We start from the raw sequence: 24,848 nt of genomic DNA on the forward strand, positions 1-24,848 counted from the left end.
TTGCTACAAAATGGCGCCTCACTTCCGGCATCCAACCGGAAGTGAGGAGCCTGAAGGGTGGTTGCTAAGCAACGCCCTCAGAGCTGAGGCCTAGCGCTCGCGGAGAAGCCTGAAGGTGCTGCGGGGGGGGCGGGTTTATAATTTATAGGAGAGATTTATTTGAAGAAATATTACAACATATAAAAACTACATAAAGTATCAATTCCCACTTGTACAAAGCGGCCGATTCTTTTCAATACGATGCGGCATAAAAACAGGGTGGGGGGGTTGCACTGGGAGGGGGAGGGGAACCATCACAGAGAGCGGTGGAGGATTATGTAAAAAAATAACCAAACAAACAAACAAAAAAAAACCCAACAAAAAAACAAAAGAAAGGAAAGAAATTGAAAAAAAAAATAAAAAGGGGGGGTTTGGGGGGGGCTGAGAGGGGGGTGTGAAGTAAATCAGTGCATGTGTCTGTGGGGCGGCCATGGCTGCGCCTCAGTCGGCCGCGGCCGTCATCTCCATCTTCTCTGGGGCGGGGGGGGCTGCGGGGGAGGGGGGCAGAGTCAGCCCACGGCGATGGGGAGCGGGGGGTGATGGGGTCACCACACATCTCAGCCCCAACCCCTATGGGATCCATCGCAACCCCATGGGATCTATCCCAACCCCAACCCCAACCCCACCTCCAACAGGATTCATCCCAACCCCAGCCCCAGCCCCAATGGGATCCATCCCAACCTCAACTGGATCAATCCCAACCGCAAACCCAACCCCAATGGGATCCAACCCCAATCCCAATGGGCTCCACCCCAACCCCAACGGGATCTATCCAACCCTATGAGATCCATCCCAACCCCACGAGATCCACCCGAACCCCATGGGATCCATCCCAACCCCACCTCCAATGGGATCCAACCCCACTTCCAATGGGCTCCACCTCAACCCCAACCCCAATGGGATCCAACCCCAACCCCATGGGCCTCCCCCGTACCGACGGCCGCTCCGCTCTCCTCCCTCATCCTGGCTCCCACGCAGGCTCGGATCTCCAACCCGATGGCTTTGGCGAGGGGCGGCGGCACCGCGTTCCCCACCTGCGGGCACACAGCGGCCCTATAGCGGCTGTGGGGCGCCTATAGGGGGGTTTTGGGGTGGGGGTCCAAACCTGTCGGTGTTTATCCAGGATGTTCCCAAAGAGGCGATAGGTGTCGGGGAAGCCCTGCGAGCGCGCGCACTCCCGGACGCTCACGACGCGGTGCTGCTCGGGGTGAAGGACGCGGCCCTATGGGGGGGAACCCCAAAGATGTGGGGAGAGGAAAAAGATCCCGAAGAAATGGGGGGAGGAAAGAAACCCCACAAAAGAAATCCGGGAGGGAAAAAACAAAGAAAGGAAAGGGAAAAGGAAAAAATCCCCCAAAAATGGGGAGAGGAAAAAACCCCAAATGAATGGGGACAGGAAGGAAACCCGACAGATATGGGGAGAGGAAGGAAACCCCAAAGGAATGGGGGGAGGAGAGAATCCCAAAGGAAGAAACGGGAAAGGAAAAAACAAAGGGAGAAATGGGAAAAGGAAAAAATCCCCCAAAAATGGGGAGAGGAAAAAACCCCGAATGAATGGGGAGAGGAAGGCCCCAAAGAAGGGTCAGTGTTAGGAACAGGGCCAGGGGTCAGGGGTCAGGTTTAGGGTCAGGGGTCAGCTTTGGGTCGGGGGTCAGGGTTAGGATCAAAGGTCAGGGCTGATATTCACCTGCTTGGCTGTGGGTCTGGGGTTGGGTTAGGGTCAGGATCGGTTTCAGGGTCAGGTTTAGGGTCAAGGTCAGGGGTCAAAGCTCAGAGGTCAAAGCTCAGGGGTCACGGCCCACCTGCTTGCCCGTGGGGTTGCTTTAGGCTCAGGTTAGGTCAGGGGTCAAAGCTCAAAGGTCAGCCCCCCCCGCTTGCCCATGGGCTCGGGGTTGGCTTAGAGTCATGGTCAAGTTTAGGGTCAGGGTGTCAGGGGTCAGGGTAAGGGCCAGGGGTCAGGGGTCAAAGGTCAGGGATGACCTGCTTGCCCATGGGCTCAGGGTTGGCTTAGAGTCGCAGTCAGGTTTAGGGTCAGGGTTAGGGTCAAGGTCAGGGTGTCAGGGTTAGGGGTCAGGGGGGGCACAGGTCAGGGGTCAAAGGTCAGAGGTCAGGGCCCACCTGCTTGCCCATGGGCTCAGGGTTGGTGACCGTGGTGCTGAAGAAGCCGTCCCACTCGAGGCGGCCGTACAGCCCGGCCCAGTGGTTGTGGCGGTTCCCGGTGTGGGGCAGACACCACGGGATGAGCGTGTTGAACTGCCGGTCTGCGGGGTCACACGGCTTGCCTGGGGGGCGGGGGGGTAAAAGGGAATAAATCACCGTGGGGGGGGATTGGGGGCAGCGGGCAGGGTTGTGTGGGGTGGGGGGCGGAGTTGGGGTTGGGTTTGGGGATTGGGTGGGGGTTGGGTTGGGGTTTGGGGTTGGGGTGGGTCCGGGAATGGGTTTGGGGTTCGGGTGGGAGGTGGGGCAGAGTTGGGTTGGAGTTCGGGTTGGGTTTGGGGTGGGGTTGGGTTCGGGGTTGGGATTGGGTTTGGGTTTGGGGGATGGAGTTGGGGTTGGGTTTGGGGTAGGGTTGGAACTGAGATTGGGTTGGGGTGGGGGTTGGGGTTTGGGTTATGGGGTTATGTTTGGGGTTGGGAGTGGGGGTTGGGGTTGGGTTGGGTTGGTTTGGATGGGTCCTGGAAGATCACAGAACCCCACAGTAGGTTTGGGTTGGGTTGGAAAGGTCCTTAAAGATTATGTAACCACAGAATGGGGTTGGAATGGGGTTGGAATGGGTTGGAAGGGTTCTTAAAGACCACAGAACCCCAATATGGGTTTGGGTTGGGTTGGAAAGGTTTTTAAAGACCACTGAACTCCAGAATGGGTTTGGGTTGGGTTGGAAAGGTCTTCAAAGACCGCTGAACCCCGTAATGGGTTTGGGTTGGGTTGGAAAGGTCCTGGAAGACCACAGAACCACGGGACGGCCTTGGGGTTGCATGGGACTCCCAGCCCCGCCCCCCCGAAGCCCCTTTTTTGGGGTCACCCACCCTCGGCACAGGAGCAGACGCCGCGCAGAGCGCCAGAGGAGCTGCGGCCGTTCTTCTTCTCGTGGTGGGTGTAGCGCAGCTTGCGGGTGCTCGTCCCGTCCGACAGCCTCACCTCGATGTTGGGGAGGTCGCGCCAATCCGAGCCCGGAGCCAACGGGATGTGCCGCATCCGCGCCGCCACCAAAGCGCTCATGTCCTGCCACGCCGAGCCCCACATCACCCCACGGAACACACACACGCGTGGCGGGACATCGCGGGCACGGGCCCAAATGGGGCGGTGGGGGTCCCAACACGGTGTCCCCGTTCCCATCTATGGGTCTCATCCCCAGAACGCCATTCCCACACATGGGTTCCAATATGGCATCCCTCACTCCTATCCAGGGGTCTGGGGGTCGCAATGTGGCGTTCCCTTTCCCATCTGGGGGTCTGGGGGTCCCATCCCCACAACCCCATTCCCACGTATGGGTCTGGGATCCCATCCCCATTCCCATCTATGGGTCCCATCCCCACACCCCCATTCCCATCCATGGGTCCCATCCCCACATCCCCACTCCCATCTATGGGTCGGGGGGTCCCGGCGGCTCCCGCAGTACCTTACAGATGTGGTCCCTGAGGATGGGTTGGTACTGCGACCCACGGATCTGCCTCTGGAACCACGACTGCGGCTCCCCGTTGTAGGAGATCTCCAGGGCTGAGGCGCCGTTGCGGATCTCGGGGAGGTCGGACATCGTGTCCCGAACCGTGATGGTACGGAACGGCCCCGAATAGGTGCTGTGGGGAGGGGGGGGGGTGAGAATAGGGGGGGGTTGGGGTGGGGTTGGGGGGGGTTGGGGTTGGGGTTGGGACTGGGGTGGGGTTGAGAATGGGGTGGGATTGGGGTGAGTGTGGGATGGGATTGAGGTTGGGATGGGTTTGGGATTGGGGGTGGGGTGGGACTGCGATGGGAGTGGGGTTGGGATGGAATGGAATGGGATTGGGATGGGATTGGGTTGGGATTGCGGTAGGACTGGGATGGAATGGGACTAGGATGGGGTGGGGTGGGATGGGGTGGGGATTGGGGATGGGATTGGCGTGGGATTGGGATAGAACGGGATTGGGATAAGATAGGATGGAACGGGATGGGATTGGGATGGGGTTGGGATGGAAATGGGATAAAATGGGATGGGGTGGGATGGGATGGATGGGATTGGGGTGGGAGGGGATGGGATAGGATTGAGGTTGGGATGGGGTGGGGTGGGGTGGGGATGGGACGGAGGAGGGGCTGTGAGTGGCCGCCGACCCCCTGAGCCCCCCCTGCAGGGCCGGCAGCGCCGCTCACCGGGTGATGTTGCTGACAAACTTCTTGTCGTCCACCACCACGCTGAGCTGACACGCGCGGGGCGCGAAGACGTGCAGCGGCTCCGGGAACATCGGCAGCTTCTCACCGGGAGCCGCCGCCAGAACGATGGCTCTGCGCCGCGTCTGCGCCACACCGTACTGCCCCGCCTGCACGGGAGACAACCAATGGGAAATCAATGGGCAACCAATGGGCAAACGGTGGGCAACCGATGGGCAAACGGTGGGCAACCAATGGGCAAACGGTGGGCAACCAATGGGCAAACGGTGGGCAAACGGTGGGCAACCAATGGGCAACCAATGGGCAATCGGTGGACAAACAGTGGGCAACCAATGGGCAAACAGTGGGCAACCAATGGGCAAACAGTGGGCAACCGATGGGCAACCAATGGGCAACTGATGGGCAACCAATGGGCAATCAGTGAGCAACGGTTGGTCAACTGCTGGCCAGTCACAACACAGATGGCCTTTGTGGCCAGCAGGGCTCACGCTTAACCCAGTTGGCCACCATTGGCACTCTTGGCCACACGAGGACACCACTGTCATCTCACGGTCATCTCATGGTCAGCCAATGGTCAACCAATGGTCAACTGTTGGTCAACCAATGGTCAACTGTTGGCCAACCATGACACCAATGGCCTTCGTGGCCATGAGGGCACTCTTTTGGCTCACGCTCAACCCAGATGGCCACCAGCGTCCCTGTTGGCCACCAGGGTACTCTGTTGACACACAGTTAACCATTGGTCAACCATTGATCAACCGTTGGTCAACTGTTGGTCAATCAGGACACGCTGATGGCCTTCATGGCCAGGAGGACACTCTGTTGCCTCCCCATCAACCCAGTTGGCCATCAGTGGCCCTCCAGACCATGAGGGCGCTCTTTTGGCTCACAGTCAACCCAGATGGCCACCAGTGGCCCTGTTGGCCACCAGGGCACTCCGTTGACACATAAGTCAACCGTTGGTCAACCCTTGGTCAACCGCTGGTCAACCAGGACACACCGATGGCCTTTGTGGCCACGAGGACCCTCTGTTGGCTCACGGTCAACTCTGTTGGCCACCAATGGCCTTCTTGGCCACCAGGGCACTCTGATGGCTCACAGTCAACCATTGGCCAAGCGCTGGTCAGCTGTTGGTCAACAACACCAATGGCCTTTGTGGCCACGAGAGCACTCCTTTGGCTCACGCTCAACCCGGTTGGCCACCATTGGCCCCGTTGGCCACCACGGCATGGCTCCTCCTGCCCCAAACCCACCTGCGGGACCCCAAACCCACCTGCAGGACCCCGAAGGTGCACTGGTAGCCCATGCGGACCAGGCAGCGCAGCGTCAGCTTCAGCACCATGGAACGTTTGAAGGAGACGAAATTCCTGACGTTCTCCAGCAGGAAGAAGCGCGGGCGGTAATAATCGCAGTAACTGCCCCGGGTTGGGAGGGTTTGGGGGGGGAAACACAAACATTTATGAAGGCAGCACTGGAATTTCAGGGCCAAAACCCCCCTCAAGAAGACCCCCATCCCTCTACCTGAGGAAGGAGACCACCAGGGAGTTCTTGAACTTGGAGTAGGTGCGGGAGTTGAAGCGGTTCATGCCGCTGAAGCCCTGGCACGGGGGTCCCCCGCAGAGCATCTCCACGTCCCCCTTCTGAGGCAGTTTCTGCCCCAGGGAATTGGTTTTCTCTCCGGACATCACCAGCTTGAGCAGAACGTTGCAGTCCTCCGTGAACACCGTGGTGCCGGGGTTGTTGAGGCGGAACGCCTGAGCCGCCGGCTCCCACATCTCGATGGCCCACAGCGTCTCCGATACGCCTGGAAATGGATGGGGGGTGGGTGATGATGTGGGGCTGGATGTGGGGCTGGATATAGGGAGGGAGGGGGAGCACTGAATGCCGCCCCTCACCCGCTTGGTGGAAGCCCTCGGAGAGCCCCCCACAGCCGGAGAACACGTCCAGGGTGCGCAGCTTGGGCAGCTTCAGCTCGGTGGGTTCGGGCTCACTCTGCTCGCAGGTGGTCGATGATTTCCCTTTGCCTTTCCCTGCGGATGGAGACCCCCAGGGGTGAAGTCGACCCCTCCTCTCCCATGGGGGGAATCCTTCCTTCTCCCTCCTCCATTGTTAACCCAATGCTGCTAATGGTTCTTCCCCACAGCGCGGCACAGCCATGGGGGTGTCCAGGCCATAGAGCTGGGGGGTGGTTAGGGGGGAGGGTCCTTACAGGTCAACCAGGGAAGGGTTGGGTTGGAAAGGTCCTTACAGGTCAACCAGGGAAGGGTTGGGTCAGAAAGGTCCTTACAGGTCAACCAGGGAAGGACTGGGTTGGAAAGGTCCTTACAGGTCAACCAGGGAAGGGTTGGGTCAGAAAGGTCCTTGCAGGTCAACCCTCACCTTTCCCCTTGCCCTTCCCCTTCCCTTTATTCCCGGAGCTCCGCGCGTGGTTGGGCGGATCCTCGAAGCTCTTCGTTTTCGCGTTGTACGCCTGCAGAGAGAAGCGATCAGAACCCAAAGAGCTCTTCCAGCACCCAAACAGAAGCAGAGCCCTTCACGCAGCCCTCACCTCCAGGAAATAGAACCTGTCCAGCCCTCCTGCTGAGTAATCCTGGATGCTCTCGGTCAGATCCTCGCCGTACACCACGGTGCAGCGGCCCTGCACGGCGCAGAAGTCCACCGTCGTCTCCTCGTCGCTCCAGTAGAGGAGGTTGATGTCAGCGTGGTAGGTGGCCTTCATGGATTTGTGCGTGTTTTCGGGGCTGCAAAGGGCTCCCGGTTACGGGAGGTGCTCGGGGTGGGCCCTGACCACAAGAGCTGCCCGACCTCTGCTGCTCAGCACCGCTTCTTCAAAGTTAGCGTTAAGGCCCTTTCCAACCCAACCCAGGATTGTTTCACCTTCAAGGACCCTTTCAACCCAACCCAACTATTATACAGTTCTTTGATCTTCAAGGACCCTTCCAACCCAACCCATTCTTTGACCTTCAAGGACCCTTCCAACCAAACCCAACCATTCCACAACTTTTTGATCTTCAAGGACCCTTCCAACCCAACCCATTCTTTGATCTTCAAGGACCCTTCCAACCCAACCCAACCTTTCTATGGTTCAAGGACCTTCAAGCTTCCTTTCAACCCAACCCGACCTATACCACGCTTCTATGACCTTCAAGGACCCTTCCAACCTAACCTTCCCATGTTTCTATGACCTTCAAGGACCCTTCCAACCTCACCTTCCTATGGTTCAAGGACCTTTAAGGATCCTTCCAACCCATCCCATCCCATCCCATGCTTCTATGACCTTCAAGGGCCCTTCCATAACAACCCTCCTACGGTTCTCTGACCTTCCAGGACCCTTCCAACCCGACGCCGCTCACCGGTAGAACTTCCAGATGCGCAGTTTGATGTCGGCCTCGTTGGGTTTGCCGTTGGTGCGGATGTGGCAGAAGATCTCCTTGATGCGCCCCACACGATAGGGGTCGGGGGCGTCCAGGTTGCTGCCCTTGATGTACTCCGAATACTTCCTGTAGTGCTCAGGGTACAGATCTTCATCCACCGCCTCCTTTTTGGGGCGCTTGGCCGGGCTGGCAGGCTTCATGCTGGGGGGCAGGGGAGGGAAAAAGCTTGGGGTACCCATTTTCCCCCAAGGTAATGCCTCATAGAGCCCACTGACCCCCAAACAACGTGACACAGAGCACTGCTGCCCCCAAAGTAACTCAAGAGAGCGCCCTTCCCCCAAAAGAACTCAACACGGAGTGTTTTTACCCCAAATAAACTCAACATAGAGCATCTTTGCGCCCAAATAATTCAACTTAGAGTGACCTTTCCCCAAAATAACTCAACATGGAGCACTTTTACCCCCAGATAACTCAATTTAAAGCACTGTTTCCCCAAAAGAACTCAACATGGAGTACTTTTACCCCCATTTACTCAACACAAAGCATCCTCACCCCAAAATCATTCAACAGAGCATCATTCCACCAAAATACCTCTACATAAACCATCCTCCCCCCAAAATAACTCAATTTAGACCACTGTTCCCCCAAAATAACGCTTCACAGAGTGTCTTTTCCCCCAAATAACTCAACACAGAGCATCAATCCCCCAAAATATCTCAACTTAGAGCACTGCTCCCCCATAATAACTCAATTTAGAGCAGTTTTCCCCAAAAATAACTCAATACACAGCATCATTCCCCCAAATAACTCAACACAAAGCATCAGTCCCCCAAAATAACTCAGAGTAGAGCATCAATCCCCCCAAATAACTCAACGCAACGCGTCCTCACCCCAGAATAAGGGCACCAACCTGAAGGAGAAGGCCTCGGGCAGGAGGTAGACGCTGTCGCCGACGCGGTACTGCACCCCGTTCTTGGTGGCCATGGCATAGAACATCTTCCCATCGCCCTCATCCAGAGGTTCGGCCACTTTGGGGATCTCTTTGTGCCTCACCTCATCCAGACGCGCGCAGCTCAGGCAGAACCTTCCGGAAAAGGACGGGGAGAGGAGAGAGGAATGGATGGGTATTGGGAAAGGAGAAAGGGATGGGTGGGTTGGGGGAAAAGGAGAAGGAATGGATGGGTTGGGGGGAAAGGAAAAAGGATTTGGGGGGAAAAGAAGAAGGAATGGATGGTTTATAGTGGAAGGAGAAAGGAAATTGATGGCTTGGGGGGACAGGAGAAAGTAATGGATGGTTTATAAGGGAAGGATGAAGGGTTTGTGAGGAAAGGAGAAGGAAAATGATGGTTTGGGGGGAAAGAAGAGTGGAATGGATGGTTTGGAGGGAAAGGAGAAAGGGTTTGTGAGGAAAGGAGAAAAAAATGGACGATTTTGGGGGGAAGAGGCAAAGGAATGGATGGTTTGGGGGTAAAGCAGAAACGGATGGTTTATATGGAAAGAGATCCGTGGGAAATGGAGAAAGAAATGGATGCGTTGTGGGGAGAGGAGAAAGGAAGGGATGGTTGATGGGGATGGGGAGAGGAACGGATGGCTTACAGAGAAAAAGAGAAAGAAATTGTGAGGAAAAGAGAAAGGAAGGGATGGTTTGGGGGGGAAGGACCCCTCCCCGTGCCCACTTGTATTTGTTGTCCTCCGTGGGCTGAGCTCTGGGGGGCGTCTCGAAGCGGGCGTACTCCTGGTCGTACCACATCTGATAGAAGTACGTCCTCCCGTCGTCCTCCACCATCTTGATCTCCATGTCCAACCCGCCCTGCTGGGACACAGCCGTCCCGTGGGGTGGTCTCCACCACTGCCGCCCCCCCAACCCGTGGGGCCGCGGGGTTCTGCCCCACCTCCATGGCCCAGTTTTCCGATGGGGGTTTGTAGATGACGTTGACTTTGCCGTGGATGTAGGACAGCTGCATGTCCTCGCATTCGTCCACCAAGAAGAGCTCCAGAGGGTCCGAGGTGGCCCCCAGGACGGTGTCGGAACCAGGGCAGAACCAATGGGCATGGAACATCTGCCCGCTGCTGTCCTCCCACATGGCCGTCACCCTACGGGAAGAGGGGCCGCGGTTATGGGGCGGTGGGGGAGGAGGGGAGGCGCTGCCCATGGGAGAAATGGGGAGATGGGTTTGGGGATGGGGTGGATGGAATTGGGTAGGGATGGACGGGGTGATCTTCAAAGGTCCTTTCCAATGGTAAGGATTCTGTGATCCCGAGATCCAATCCCAAATCCAACCCCAAATCCAACCCATAAATCCAACCCCAACCTCAACCCCCAAATCCATCCCCAACCCAAACCCCCAACCCAACTCCAAGCCCCAATCCAACCCCAACACCCAATCCAACCCCAAAACCAACCCCAACCCAAAGGCAAATTCAACCCATAAATCCAACCTCAACCCCAACCCCAAATCCAACACCCCCGCTGACTCCATTTCGAGACGTGGTTCAGAGAACACAGAGGGGATGGGTTGGGGTCTACCACTCTAATTGCAATCAGTGGCCCCTAATTGCCAGGCGCAGCCCCCCCATGAGGATGGACCCACCTGGCGAGGTAGAGGGGTTTGGTGGGATCGTCGGGGCTGACGGAGACGCAGTCTCCCACCTCCAGGGTCTCGGAGTCAATGCAGACCCTCTGGTAGAAATCCTTCTTCCCATCGCTCTGGGGACAGCGGGGATGGTGTAAAACCCCCCCATAAAACAACGCCGGACCGCCACCCCCCTCACCCACCCGCCCTCACCTTGATGGGTTCTCCCACCCAGGAGATGCGGCTCTTGTTCTGCTTCTTCTTCCTCCCCTGCAGCATCTTCTTGGGGGAGGGCATCTCAGGGATGTTGTCATCCACCTCCTCATCCTCGTCCGCCTCCCGCACTGCCAAATTGGGGCACCTGGGGGGCCGGAGGATGCAATGGCACCGCGGCCCCTTTTTGGGGGGGGTCCCCCCCACCCGAGGGGACCGACCTCCTCTGCAGACACGCCTGCTTGCTGCGGCCGCTGCCCCCAAACTTCACCATGTTCTGGCAAGCCTTGCACTTCCCGCACTCGGGCTGCTGGCAGACCTATGGGGGGGGGGGGAAAATGTGAGCTTCAAGGACCTTTCCAACCCAATCCAAACATTTTCTGCTTCTATGATCTTCAAGGACCCTTCCAACCCCACCCCACCCCATCCCACGTCTCTATGATCTTCAAGGACCCTTCCAACCCAACCCAACCCCATCCCAAGGCTCTATGATCTTCAAGGACCCTTCTGACCCAACCCGAACATGTTGCACTTCTATGATCTTCAAGGACCCTTCCAACCCAACCCATCCCATGGTTCTTTGGCCTTTAAGGACCCTTCCCATGTATTCTATAGTCCCATGACCTCTAAGGTCCCTTCCAACCCAACTCAACCCTACGCAACCCAACCCATCCCACAGTTCTTTGACCTTTAAGGACCCTTCCAACCCGTTCTATAGCCCCATGACTCTAAGGTGCCTTCCAACCTAACCCACCCCATGGCTCTTTGACCTTTAAGGACCCATCCAACCTATTCCACACCCCCACGCCACCGTACCTCGCAGACGCCGCAGCGCCGGCGCTTCATGGCGTTCTCCTTGTCATCCTCCCTCTCGTCCTTCTCGATCTGCTCCGAGAAGAAGGTGTCGAAGATGAGGTACACCAGCTTGGTGGTGGTGGCCTTGGTGGGGCCTTTGTCCTTGTCGATCCTGGTGGGGTGACGGATGGCCTGGCGCCGCACGGCACGCCTGCGGGGATGGGGAGAGGGTCAGCGCTCTGACTCCGTGCCCCACCACCGGGGGCGGGGGGGGCAGTGGGGACAAGTGGGGGCCACAACCGGGTGGTGGGCAGAAGATATGAGCCCGAAATGGTGGTGCAGTGGGACAAGGAGCCAAGCTGTGGGAGCCCAACCCAATGCATTGCTCCAAAACGGATCTTCCTTCTTGGGCAATGGGTTTTCCCTGGAGTTTTGGGGGATTTCTGCCCGAATTTCCCAGTGCCACCCATGCTACGAGGGTATCTACACAACACCCCACAAGGGATGACCCCAAAACGAGACCCCAACCCCACGTCTTGTCCCAGGATGGATTCTCCTTCCCAGCTAATGTGATTTCCTGGTAGTTCTGGAGCCAAACGATCACCCCAAGAGGATCCCAACCAACCCACCTCAGTATTCCCCCCGGGACAGGGGGTCTCACCTCTTCCCCAGGGTGACCCCGGCCAACTTGATGAGGTCCCTCATGCAGGGGGTGATGAGGACGGGGGGCTCGTCGCTGTCGCCGGCTTCGTCATAGCTCTCCACCTGCTCCACCACGAACTGCGCGTGCCGCAGGAGCGAATCCTCTGTGAAGCGGTTGAAGTTCAGCCCCACGGGAGGGACGGTGGTCTGCGAGGAGGTGGGGGGGGGGGAGTTGGGCACGTTAGGTGAGGGGGGTGGGGCGGTGAATGAGGAGGAGGGGGATCGGACCCCCCCGGCGCCGGGTCGCTCGCCTCGATCTTGTTGAGGAGGTCCTCGTAGCTGACGTCGCGGTTGTTCTGCAGGAACTCGACGACGATTTTGCTCATGTAGATCTTCTCCTGCATCAGGGCGAAGATGGGCGCGTACTCCTCGCTGGGCTCCATCAGGATGTAATCGGCGAAGGCTGCAGGGGGGAAGGAATGGTCACGGGGGTCGCGGGGTGGGGTGGGTGGGTGTAGGGGGGCTGAAGGGGTTGAATCGGGGGGTTGGGGGTGGGTTGGGACGGTCCTAAAGGTTGTAGAAGCGTGCGATGGGGCTGGGTTAAGTTAGGAGGGTCCTTGAAAGTTATAGAAGTACAGAAGGGTTGGGTTGAGTTGGGTTGGAAAGGTCCTTGAAGGTCATAGAAGCACAGAAAAGTTGGGTTGAGTTGGGTTGGAAGGGTCCTCGAAGGTTGTAGAACCTTGGAAAGTTTGGGTTGGGTTGGAAGGGTCCTTGAAGGACGTACAACCACAGGATGGTTGGGTTGGTTTAGGCTGGAAGGATCCTTAAAGGTCATGGAAACAAGGAATAGTTGGGTTGGAAGGGTCCTTGAAGATCACAGAACCATGGAATGGGGTTGGATAGTTTTGGGTTCGGGTCGAAGGGTCCTTAAAGATCAAAGACGCAGAAAATGGGGTCGGATTGGGTTGAAAGGGACCTTGAAGGTCACCGAACCATGGAACGGGGTTGGGTTGGAGGGATCCTTAAAGATCTCAGAACCACAGAATGGGTTTGGATTGGGTTGGAAGGGTCCTTAAAGATCAGAGAACCACAGAATAGGGTTGGGTTGGGTTGGAGAAGCCCTTGAAGATCACAGAACTACAGAACAGGGTCAGGTTGGGTTGGAAAGGTCCTTAAAGATCACAGGACCACCAAATGGCATTGGACTGGACAGGACCTTTGAGACCCCCGGGCTCCACCCCACCCACGGAGGGGCTCAGGCCAAGCAGCAACGCCCCCGACCCACCGCTCACCCACCTGTGGTGAAACCGATGAGCGCTTTCTCCCCTCCGTCGAACCCCGTGATCCACCAGGCGTTGATGGGCCCCAACTTTTTGGCCCTCACCCCACCTGCGGGAGGAGAATCCGCCCCATCTCAGCCCCCGGGGCCGCGTGGGGCCAATCCAATCCCAGGGATGGAGGAGACCTCACCATCCAAACACGGGTTGTCATCATAGATGGGCTTCACGGCACCGCTGAAATACAGCTCGATGTTCCTCTCGATCAGCCCGGTGTCGAAGGGGCACAGATGGCCACGTTTGTCGTAGACGCTGATGGGGACGGATTCAGACTCGGGAGTTTTTTGGGTGCATTTTTCCCCTTCCGGTGGGTTTTCGTAGTCTGGTTTTGTGCTTTTTTGGGGGGGGAGGGTTTTTTACCCCCCCCCGTTGGGTTCGGCTGCTCACCTGAACGAGGTGACTTTGTGCTGCGGGAGGTCCTCATAGCTCTCAAAGCCGTCCTCGTTGGCGTCGAAGATGGACAGGCGCTCATCTGTCAGCATTTCGGGCTCCTCCAGCTGAGACCCAGAGGGGAGAGCAGCTTTAAGGACCCAAATCCACCATCAACCCTTGGAGGCGCCCCCTACGGTATCGCCCAAAGGAGGGACCCATTACCGCATCGTCGGGGTCCCCTTGGAAGAATTTGAGGTCGGGGTCGTCGAGGTACTGCCGGCAGTCGACGCATTTGGGAGGGGTGGTCTGTAAGACACGCGATGCGCCGTGAGCTCCTCCCTCCCCCAACGTCCAACCGCGTTGGGATTCCCATTTCCGAAGCGTCTTTGGGTCCGGTTCTGCTCTGGGGCAGCTCTGTGGGGCGGAAAGGGCTTCACCCTCTTTCTGGGAGAGCCCAAAGGGTGACAAAGATCTCCCGAAATCGGAGGCGCGACCCAAACGCCGACTCACTTTGGCTGGCGTTGAGGTTTTAACCTGAGTTATTTCGTCCTTTATCTCAGATCTGCGGGGAAGAAAAGAGCGGCGCCGTGAGCCCCACAACCGGGGTGAGCACCGAGCAGGGTGAACCCCACATCTTCCCCCCAATGGGATCCAAATGGGATCCAAAAGGACCATTAGGAAAACAACGCTCCGCTCCTCACCCTTCTTTGGTTTCGATTTTAATCCTCTTCTCATCTTGCTCCTTGTGGGAAAAGCCATTGGTTGGCTGATGAAACGCATTGATGTCATCCCAAAAATACAACCGAACCCAAACCCAACCGGGACCTCACTGAACCCAACCGAGACTCAACCCAACCAAAACCCAACCAAAACTCAACCCAGGCAAGACCCAACCCAACCAAAACCCAACCCAACCACGATGTAAGCCAACCGAGACCCAATGGAGACCCAACCAAGATCCAGCCTAACCAAAATTGAACCCAAGACCCAACCAAACCAAAACCCCACTGAACCCCCCAAAAACCCGATCTTACCAAAACCAGAGACCTGACCCAAAACCCAACCCAAGCCAAATATCACCTGACCCAACCGAGACCCAACCGTGACCCAACATCCAACTGAAACCCAACAACAGCCCAACCAAGACCCAACTGAGACCCAACCAAGACTCAACCAAGACCCAACTGAGACCTGAGATCCAACTGAAACCCAACCACAACCCAACCAAGACCCAAATGAGACCCAACCGACACCCAACCGAGACCTGACCCAACCGAGACCACCCAAGACCTGACCCCACCACATCCCCCAGCGGAACCACCACCGCGCACCTTCTCCTCCAGCTCTTCCTCCTCCTCCTCATCCTTCTCAGCGCTCACCTCCGGCTTCACAGCACCGTTCACCTCCTCTGATTTCCTTTTGGTGGACCTATCGGGTCGGCCAACGCGCGCCATCAACCGACAGTGTTCCACATTGGGGGGCAAAGATCTCTTACTGCAATCCCCACCCTCCTTCCCTGGAACCCCATAAGTTGGGGGGGGTGGGAAGAGGAAGGGGATACCGACCCTTTGGAAAACACGCTCAGGATGGTGGGCTGCCGGCCGGAGCTGCGGGTGACGCGGGAACTGGCAGGAGATTCTATTGGGGACAGCAAAGCTCCGCATGAGCACCACAGAACCCAACCCCAAAGATCCCTCCCCACCCCCAGAGACCCCCAAACCCACCCCATCCACCCCAATACACACCCCATCCATCTCAAACCCAACATCTCCACCCCAAACCCACACCATCCACCCCAAACCCACCCCATCCACCCAAAACCCACTCCATCCACCCCAAACCCAACACCTCCACCCCAAACCCAACATCTCCACCCGAAAAACCACCTCATCCACCCCAAATCCACTCCATCCACCCCAAACCCAACATCTCCACCCCAAACCCAACATCTCCGCCCGAAAACCCACCTCATCCACCCCAAACCCACTCTCTCCACCCCGAACCCACCCCATCCGCCCCAAAGCCAACCCACCCACCCCTCACTCAGGGGAAGGGGGGAGGTGGATGAAGCGGAGCCGTTACTTTTGCTCTCTCCATTGGATCGGCTCCGCCGCGCTTTGCGAGCCCGCGGCGCCGGGAGCAGCGAGGAGGAGGAGGAGGAGGAGGAGGAGGAAGAAGAGGAGGAAGAGGAGGAGGAGGAAGAAGAGGCGGCCGCTTCCTCCACCTCCATGGCCCCGTCCTCCCCCCGCCCCCCTCGCTCCCACTCCTCCTCGCCGTTCCCGGCGCAGCCATTGGAGGCACGAGAGAACAACTTGGCCGCGTCGCCATTCTCAGCCGCGAGCTCCCGGCGCAGGAGGGCTTTCACCTTGGCCAGGTAACGCTCCTAAAGGAGCCGAGCGAAAAAAAAAAAAAAGGAAAAAAAAAAAACAAGAAACCCCCAAATGGTCTAAAAACGCCGGATTTGAGAGCAAAACGGGCTGGGGGGGGGGGGGGGGGGGAGGGGGAGGGGGTTGGTGGTTAAGAACAGCGCCCACCTCGGACAGCTCCCGGCAGCGCAGCTCCGCATCGAGGGCGCTCAGCCGCCGCTGCACCTCCGCACGGAGGAAACCGCGCGTGAGGCGGAGCTTCTCCTGAAGGGTCTCCTGGGGGGTGGGAGAGGGGGTTGGGGGGTGGGGAGGGGGTTTGGGGTGAACGGGGTGGGATTGGGGTGGATGGGGTGTTGGGTTTGGGGTGGAGATGTTGGGTTTGGGATGGAGGAGTTGGGTTTGGGATGGAGGAGTTGGGGTTGGGGTGGATGGGGTGGGATTGGGGTGGATATGTTGGGTTTGGGATGGAGGAGTTGGGTTTGGGGTGGAGGAGTTGGGTTTGGGGTGGAGGAGTTGGGTTTGGGGTGGAGGAGTTGGGTTTGGGGTGGATGGGTTGGGTTTGGGGTGGAAGGGTTGGGTTTGGGGTGGAAGGGTTGGGTTTGGGGTGGAAGGGTTGGGTTTGGGATGGAGGAGTTGGGTTTGGGGTGGATGGGTTGGGTTTGGGGTGGAAGGGTTGGGTTTGGGATGGAGGAGTTGGGTTTGGGGTGGATGGGGTGGGATTGGGATGGAGGTGTTGGGTTTGGGATGGAGGAGTTGGGTTTGGGATGGAGGAGTTGGGGTTGGGATGGAGGAGTTGGGGTTGGGGTGGATGGGGTGGGTTTGGGGTGGAAGGGTTGGGTTTGGGGTGGAAGGGTTGGGTTTGGGGTGGAGGAGTTGGGTTTGGGATGGAGGAGTTGGGTTTGGGATGGAGGAGTTGGGGTTGGGGTGGATGGGGTGGGTTTGGGGTGGAGGTGTTGGGTTTGGGGTGGAGGTGTTGGGTTTGGGGTGGATGGGGTGGGTTTGGGGTGGAAGGGTTGGGTTTGGGGTGGAAGGGTTGGGTTTGGGATGGAGGAGTTGGGTTTGGGGTGGATGGGGTGGGATTGGGATGGAGGTGTTGGGTTTGGGATGGAGGAGTTGGGTTTGGGATGGAGGAGTTGGGGTTGGGGTGGATGGGGTGGGATTGGGGTGGATATGTTGGGTTTGGGATGGAGGAGTTGGGTTTGGGGTGGAGGAGTTGGGTTTGGGGTGGAGGAGTTGGGTTTGGGGTGGAGGAGTTGGGTTTGGGGTGGATGGGGTGGGTTTGGGGTGGAAGGGTTGGGTTTGGGGTGGAAGGGTTGGGTTTGGGATGGAGGAGTTGGGTTTGGGGTGGATGGGGTGGGATTGGGATGGAGGTGTTGGGTTTGGGATGGAGGTGTTGGGTTTGGGATGGAGGAGTTGGGTTTGGGATGGAGGAGTTGGGTTTGGGATGGAGGAGTTGGGTTTGGGATGGAGGAGTTGGGTTTGGGATGGAGGAGTTGGGGTTGGGGTGGATGGGGTGGGTTTGGGGTGGAGGTGTTGGGTTTGGGGTGGAGGTGTTGGGTTTGGGGTGGATGAGGTGGGATTGGGGTGGAGATGTTGGGTTTGGGATGGAGGAGTTGGGGCTGGGGTGGATGGGGTGGGATTGGGATGGAGGTGTTTGGGATGGATATGTTGGGTTTGGGATGGAAGTGTTGGGTTTGGGGTGGATGGGGTGGGATTGGGATGGATGGGGTGGGATTGGGATAGAGGTGTTGGGTTTGGGGTGGATGGGGTGGGATTGGGGTGGATGGGGTGTTGGGTTTGGGGTGGAGATGTTGGATTTGGGATGGAGGAGTTGGGATTGGGATGGAGGTGTTTGTGATGGATATGTTGGGTTTGGGGTGGATGAGGTGGGTTTGAGATGGAGGTGTTGGGTTTGGGGTGGATGGGGTGGGATTGGGATGGAGGTGTTTGGGATGGATATGTTGGGTTTGGGGTGAATGGGGTGGAAGGGTTGGGTTTGGGGTGGATGAGGTGTTTTTGGGGTGGAGGTGTTTGGGATGGATATGTTGGGTTTGGGATGGAGGTGTTGGGTTTGGGGTGGACGGGGTGGGATTGGGATGGAGGTGTTTGGGATGGACATGTTGGGTTCGGGGTTTGGGGTGGATGGGGTGGGATTTGGGATGGATGGGGTAGGTCATGAGGAGTGGATGGGTGGGGTTTTGGGGGGTGGAAGGGGGGGGGTTGGAATGGATGGGTTGGGATTGGGGTGGATGTGGTGGGTTATGGGATGGATGGGTTGGGTATTGGGGTGGACGCAATGGCTTTTGGGGGACGGACGCAGTGGGGTTTTGGGGGATGGACTATTTAGGGCTTTGGGGTCCCCCCGCACCCACCTTCTCGCTCAGACTGTCCTCATCCCGCTCCAAATCGCGCAGCCTGTGGGATAAAAGGGAATGGGGTTATGGGGGGACGTGGGGGAAATGGATGTGGGGTCGACACCCTATAGAGACACCCTGAAATAGCACTGCAGCCCTATAGGGTGGCACTGAAGCCACTGTAGGGTAATAGCACTATAGGGCTGTTCCAACCCTATGGGGTTGCCCCAAAAATGGGTCAGCGCCCCATAGGGCCGTCCCCAGACAGCTCCAGGGCTGCAGCCCTATAGGAATACCCCAAAACAGGATCATAGCCCTATAGGGCCGCACTGAAACCATTACAAGGTCGTAACCCCATAGATTGCCCCAGTGCACAAATGTACCCACATATGACCACCTTGAAACCACTATGGGGTCATAACCCCATAGAGCAACTCCAACAGACAGATACAGGCCTATAGGGTCACCCCAAAATCGGACTGTAGCCCTATAGGGTCGTGCTAAGGCCACTATGGGGTCGTAAACTTATGGGGCTGCTCCAACACAAAAATGAAACCCTACAGGGTCGCCCCAAAATGGAGCCATAGCCCTATAAAGTAGCACAAAAACAGTCATAGGATCACAACGTTATGGGTTTGCACTGAAATAAGCGCATAACTCTATAGGGCGACCGCAAAATGAGATCGCAGCCCTATAGGAACAGCCTAAAAGGGAGCCGTAACCCCACAGGGTGGCACAGAAACCACTATGGGGTCGTAATCCTATAACTTTGTACTAAACTAAGAACGTAAACCTACAGGGTCGCTCCGAAATGGGGTCAGAACCCCATAGGGCTGCCCCAAAATGGGACCGTAGCCCTATAGGGTTGCTCTGAAACCACTGTGGGGTCGTGAACCCACAGGGCTGCTCCGACACACCAACACAGCCCTAAAGGGTCACCCCAAAATGGGGTCAGTGCCCCATAGATCCACCTCGTAACACTTCCGGGCCATAACCCCCCCCAAACCGCGACCTCAGCCCTATAGGGTCGCTCCGAAATGGGGTCAGAACCCCATAGGGCTGCCCCAAAATGGGACTGTAGCCCTATGGGGTTGCACTGAAACCACTGTGGGGTTGTAACCCCATAAGGCAGCTCTAACACACGGATGTAGCCCCATAGGGTCTCCCCAAAAGGGGGTGAGAGCCCCATAGATCCACCCCATACCACTTCCGGGCCGTAACCCCCCCCCCAAACCGGCACCGCAGCCCTATAGGATCCCCCCCCCCCCCCGAGCCACTCTCACAGCCCTATAGGGCCGTCCCCCCCCCCATACCGGAGCCGATCCCCCCCCCATAATCCCCCACTGTGACCCCGTAGCGCCGCCCCATATCGGCCCCATAGCGCCGTGCCGGGGGGGGTTCCCAGCTCAGCCACGTGTCGCCGTCCCCATAGCGCACAAAAAGCAGCACCGGACCCCCCTCCAACCCCCCCCTCACCCCATAACAAACCCCTACGGAGGGGGGGGGGGGGGGTCCTCCCATCGCACACCCTATAAATGACCCCATATCCGCGCCCCCCCTCCTCGCTTCCCCCGTAGTATGGAAGGGGAAATATAGGGCCGCCCCTCACCGGCAGCCGGCCATGCAGATGGGATTCGGGGCCGGATGCGGCGCTCCCGGAAGAGATGGAGCAAAAAAAAGGGGGGGGGGGGGGGGCGACGATGTGGGACCCCCCCATATCCCATCCCATATCCCATATCCCATATCCCAACCCCCCCCCCCTACCCCATAAAGGGCTGTTGGAGGCTTTGAGGGGGGGGGATAATGGGATGAACTGGGGGGGGCAATGATATGGGACCCCCCCAATCCCATATCCCATATCCCAACCCCCCCCCTACCCCATAAAGGGCTGTTGGAGGCTTTGAGGGGGGGGGATAATGGGATGAACTGGGGGGGGCAATGACATGGGACCCCCCCATCCCATATCCCATATCCTATATCCCAACCCCCCCCCCCCCACCCCAAAAAGGGCTGCTGGGGGCTTTAATGGGGGGGGATAATGGGATGAACTGGGGGGGCAATGTTATGGGACCCCCCCATCCCATATCCCATATCCCAACCCCCCCCCCCCCTACCCCATAAAGGGCTGTTGGAGACTTTAATGGGAAAGGGGGATGGGATAATGGGATGGACTGGGGGGGGGGGCAACAATATGGGACCACCCCCATCCCATAAGGGCTGCTGGGGGCTTTAATGGGGGGGGGATAATGGGATGGATTGGGGGGGCAATGATATGGGACCCCCCCATCCCATCCCATATCCCAACCCCCCCCCCCACCCCACAAAGGGCCGCTGAGGGCTTTAATGGGGGGTTGGGGGGGGATGGGATAATGGGATGGATTTGGGGGGGGGGGGGGATGTGTGGGGTTGGGGTTTGTGCTATTGGGCCCCCCCTCAATTGGATATTGTATGGGGTGGGGGTGGGGAGGCACTTTATGGGGGGGGGGCGGAATGTTTGGGGTTTTCTGCCCCCACCCCAATGGCGCTTTGCATGGAGGGAGGGGTTGGGGGGTACAACGTTGGCCCCCACCCCATAGAAAAGGCCTTAAACCCCCCCATAACCCCACACCCCATTCCCTGAAGGATCGGGGGGGGATTCGGGGGGGGTTCCCCCGATTGCCCTATAAGGAAACTGGGGGGGTTCTGTGCCCCCCCCAAAAAAGAAACCCCAATGAAATGCATTATGGGGGGGCAACAAAGTGCAGTGCTGCTCTCCGTGCAATGCAATGCAATGCAATGCAAAGCAAAGCAAAGCAGCTCCATGCAATGCAATGCAATGCAATGCAAAGCAAAGCAAAGCAAAGCAAAGCAAAGCAGCTCCATGCAATGCAATGCAATGCAATGCAATGCAAAGCAATGCAGCTCCGTGCAATGCAATGCAATGCAAAGCAATGGCGGTCCATGCAGTGCAATGCAATGGTAGTCTTTGCAACGCAAAGCAATGCAACGCAACACAGTGCAAAGCAACGGAGCGTCAGTGCAATGCAATGCAATGCAAAGCAAAGCAAAGCAACGCAGCTCCGTGCAATGCAATGCAATGCAAAGCAAAGCAATGGCGGTCCGTGCAGTGCAGTGCAATGGAAGTCTTTGCAACGCAGAGCAATGCAATGCAATGGAGCTCCGTGCAATGCAATGCAACACAGTGCAAAGCAGCGGAGCGTCAGTGCAATGCAAAGCAAAGCAAAGCAAAGCAATGCAGCTCCGTGCAATGCAAAGCAAAGCAAAGCAATGCAGCCCTGTGCAATGCAATGCAATGGAGTGTCAGTGCAGTGCAAAGCAATGCAACGCAATGCAAAACAGCAGAGTGTCCCTGCAATGTAACGAAGCGCAATGCAACACAATGCAAAGCAACGGAGGCCCATGCAGTGCAATGCAGTGCAATGCAATGGAGTGTCAGTGCAATGCAACGTAATGTAACACAGTGCAATGCAACAGAGGATCATTGCAATGCAATGCAATGCAAACCAATGGAGGTCCGTGCAATGCAACGCCATGCAATGCAATGGAGTGCCACTGCAATGCAAAGCAAAGCAAAGCAAAGCAGTGGAGCGCCGTGCAATGCCACGCAATGCAAAGCAATGGAGTGTCAGCGCAATGCGAAGCAATGCAATGCAAAGCACTGGAGCTCCATGCAATGCAATGCAAAGCAAAGCAAAGCAAAGCAAAGCAGTGGAGCTCCATGCAATGCAATGCAATGCAACGAAAAGGAGTGTCAGTACAGTGCAAAGCAAAGCAAAGCAAAGCAGCAGAGCTCCATGCAAAGCGAAGCAAAGCAATGGAGTGTCGGTGCAAAGCAAAGCAATGGAGTTCCATGCAATGCAAAGCAATGCAAAGCAAAGCAAAGCAGTGCAGCTCCGTGCAATGCAATGCAATGCAAAGCAATGGAGCTCTGTCAGCGCAAAGCAAAGCAATGGAGCTCCATGCAAAGCAAAGCAAAGTAAAGCAAAGCAAAGCAAAGCAGCGCAGCTCCACGCAATGCAATGCAATGGAGTGTCGGTGCAAAGCAAAGCAATGGAGCTCCATGCAATGCAAAGCAAAGCAAAGCAAAGCAATGGAGCTCTGTCAGTGCAAAGGAAAGCAAAGCAAAGCAGCTCCGTGCAATACAATGCAATGGAGTGTCAGTGCAAAGCAAAGCAATGGAGCTCCATGCAATGCAAAGCAAAGCAAAGCAAAGCAGCTCCATGCAATGCAATGCAATGGAGTGTCGGTGCAAAGCAAAGCAATGGAGCTCCGTCAATGCAAAGCAAAGCAAAGCAAAGCAGCTCCGTGCAATGAAAAGCAAAGCAAAGCAAAGCAAAGCAAAGCAGCGAAGCAAAGCAACGCAGCACAGCTCCATGCAATGCAATGCAACGGAGTGTCGGTGCAAAGCAAAGCAATGGAGTTCCGTCAGTGCAAAGCACAGCAAAGCAAAGCAGCTCCGTACAATGCAAAGCAAAGCAGCGCAGCTCCGTGCAATGCAACGCAACGGAGTGTCGGTGCAAAGCAAAGCAATGGAGCTCCGACAGTGCAAAGCAAAGCAGCGAAGCAAAGCAGCACAGCTCCGTGCAATGCCGTGCAATGCAACTCAACGGAGTGTCGGTGCAAAGCAAAGCAACGGAGCTCCATGCAAAGCGAAGCAAAGCAAAGCAAAGCAGCGAAGCAAAGCAGCGCAGCGCAGCGCAGCTCCGTGCAATGCAATGCAGTGCAACGCAGCGCAGCGCCGCAGCAGTTCCCGCGCTCCCCCCTCCCCCCCCCCCGTCCGTTCCCCGTCCGCCGTTCCCCTCCGTGGGTTCCGGGGGGGTTTATGGGGGTTTTTTTGGGGGGGGGGGGGGGGGCGGCACTCACCGTCGGCGCAGCGCCGGGGGCAGCGCGGGGGGGGGGCGGCGCGGAGCGGGCGGGCATCGGGGGGGGCGGCCCGGAACGGAGCGAACGGAGCGCGGAGCGACGGAACGAGGGGGGGGGGGAGGGGGGGGAGGGGCGATGGGGGGGGGGAGGGGAAAATGGCGGGAGGGAATGGGCGGGGCGGTGGGGGAGGGACCATTCCGTGCCATGGGGGGGGGGGGATAAACCATTGCAATGGGGGGGAGTGGGGGGGGGGCGGGGAGGGACCATGCATTGCAATGGGGGGGGATAAACCATTGCAATGGGGGGGGAGGGAGGGACCATTGGAAGTAAATGGGGGGGGACACAATTCATTGCTATGGGGGGGGGAAGGAACCATTGCAATGGGGGGGACTGGGGGGGGACGGGGAGGGAGCGGTGGAAGTAAATGGGGGGGGGACCATTCATTGCAATGGGGCGTGGGATAAACCATTACAGTGGGGGGGGTGGGGGGGGAAAGGAAGGGACCATTGGAAGTAAATGGGGGGGACCATTCATTGCAATGGCGGGGATTGGGGGGGGGCGGGGAGGGACCATGCATTGCAATGGGGGGGGGATAAACCATTGCAATGGGGGCGGAGGGAGCGGTGGAAGTAAATGGGGGGGGGCGTTGCAATGGGGGGGGGATAAACCATTGCAATAAGGGGGATGGGGGGGGCAGGGAGGGACCATTGGAAGTAAATGGGGGGGACCATTCATTGCAATGGGGGGGGGCAGGGAGGGACCATTGGAAGTAAATGGGGGGGGACACAATTCATTGCTATGGGGGGGGGAAGGAACCATTGCAATGGGGGGAATGGGGGGGGACGGGGAGGGAGCGGTGGAAGTAAATGGGGGGGGGACCATTCATTGCAATGGGGCGTGGGATAAACCATTACAGTGGGGGGGGTGGGGGGGGAAGGAAAGGACCATTGGAAGTAAATGGGGGGGACCATTCATTGCAATGGGGGGGGGGGAAGGAAGCATTTATTGCAATGGGGGGGAGGAACCATTGCAATGGGGGGGAATGGGGGGGGCAGGGAGGGACCATTGGAAGCAAATTTGGGGGGGGACCATTCATTGCAATGGGGCGTGGGATAAACCATTGTAATGGGGATATGGGGGGGGGCAGGGAGGGACCATTGGAAGTAAATGGGGGGGACCATTCATTGCAATGGGGGGGGAGGAGAGGTCGGACCATTCATTGCAATGGGGCGTGGGATAAACCACTGCAGTGGGGGGAGTGGGGGGGGACAGGAAGGGACCATTCATTGCAATGGGGGAAGGGATAAACCATTGCAATGGGGGGGTGGGGGGGGCAGGGAGGGACCATTGGAAGTAAACGGGAGGGGACCATTCATTGCTATGGGGGGGGATAGGGAGGAGCCATTGGGAAGGGGGGGGAGGGGTTATGGGGGGGTGGGGTTATGGGGGGGGTCAGGATAAAATGGCGGGAGGGAGAGGGCAGCGCTATGGGGGAGGTTGGGGTGTCCCACTGTGGGGATATGGGGGGGGGGAGCGGATGTGGGGTGCACCACTGTGG

At 57.8% G+C, this 24,848-nt stretch overlaps 1 protein-coding gene across 8 annotated transcripts; it reads right to left on the reverse strand.

Moving 5' to 3' along the window:
- Positions 1 to 134: 134 nt before the first annotated feature.
- On the reverse strand, positions 135 to 23,384 carry DNMT1 (DNA methyltransferase 1). Of its 8 annotated transcripts, NM_206952.1 has the most exon segments (35): positions 138 to 527; positions 974 to 1,073; positions 1,145 to 1,261; positions 2,158 to 2,321; positions 3,066 to 3,261; positions 3,659 to 3,836; positions 4,384 to 4,550; positions 5,675 to 5,816; positions 5,923 to 6,205; positions 6,297 to 6,431; positions 6,781 to 6,871; positions 6,950 to 7,142; positions 7,755 to 7,976; positions 8,686 to 8,859; positions 9,452 to 9,585; positions 9,668 to 9,869; positions 10,367 to 10,482; positions 10,562 to 10,709; positions 10,783 to 10,880; positions 11,378 to 11,567; positions 12,018 to 12,205; positions 12,310 to 12,461; positions 13,295 to 13,387; positions 13,469 to 13,587; positions 13,723 to 13,832; positions 13,930 to 14,013; positions 14,218 to 14,269; positions 14,409 to 14,449; positions 15,039 to 15,135; positions 15,273 to 15,345; positions 15,790 to 16,090; positions 16,242 to 16,349; positions 18,446 to 18,488; positions 23,291 to 23,316; positions 23,318 to 23,384. In NM_206952.1, coding segments are annotated over 35 exon segments (4,614 nt in total). In that variant the 5' UTR covers positions 23,348 to 23,384; the 3' UTR covers positions 138 to 480.
- Positions 23,385 to 24,848: the final 1,464 nt, after the last annotated feature.

This window comes from Gallus gallus, chromosome 30, assembly GCF_016699485.2.
Source record: "Gallus gallus isolate bGalGal1 chromosome 30, bGalGal1.mat.broiler.GRCg7b, whole genome shotgun sequence".
Taxonomy (NCBI): Eukaryota; Metazoa; Chordata; class Aves; order Galliformes; family Phasianidae; genus Gallus; species Gallus gallus.

Excerpts from the sequence above, each read along its gene's own strand:
- DNMT1 (XM_046904745.1), bottom strand. Across the intron at positions 16,091-16,241 it reads GCTGCCGGGAGCTGTCCGAG|GAGCGTTACCTGGCCAAGGT; the intron begins GTGGGCGCTGTT and ends CGGCTCCTTTAG. Across the intron at positions 11,568-12,017 it reads GGGGTCACCCTGGGGAAGAG|GCGTGCCGTGCGGCGCCAGG; the intron begins GTGAGACCCCCT and ends CCATCCCCGCAG.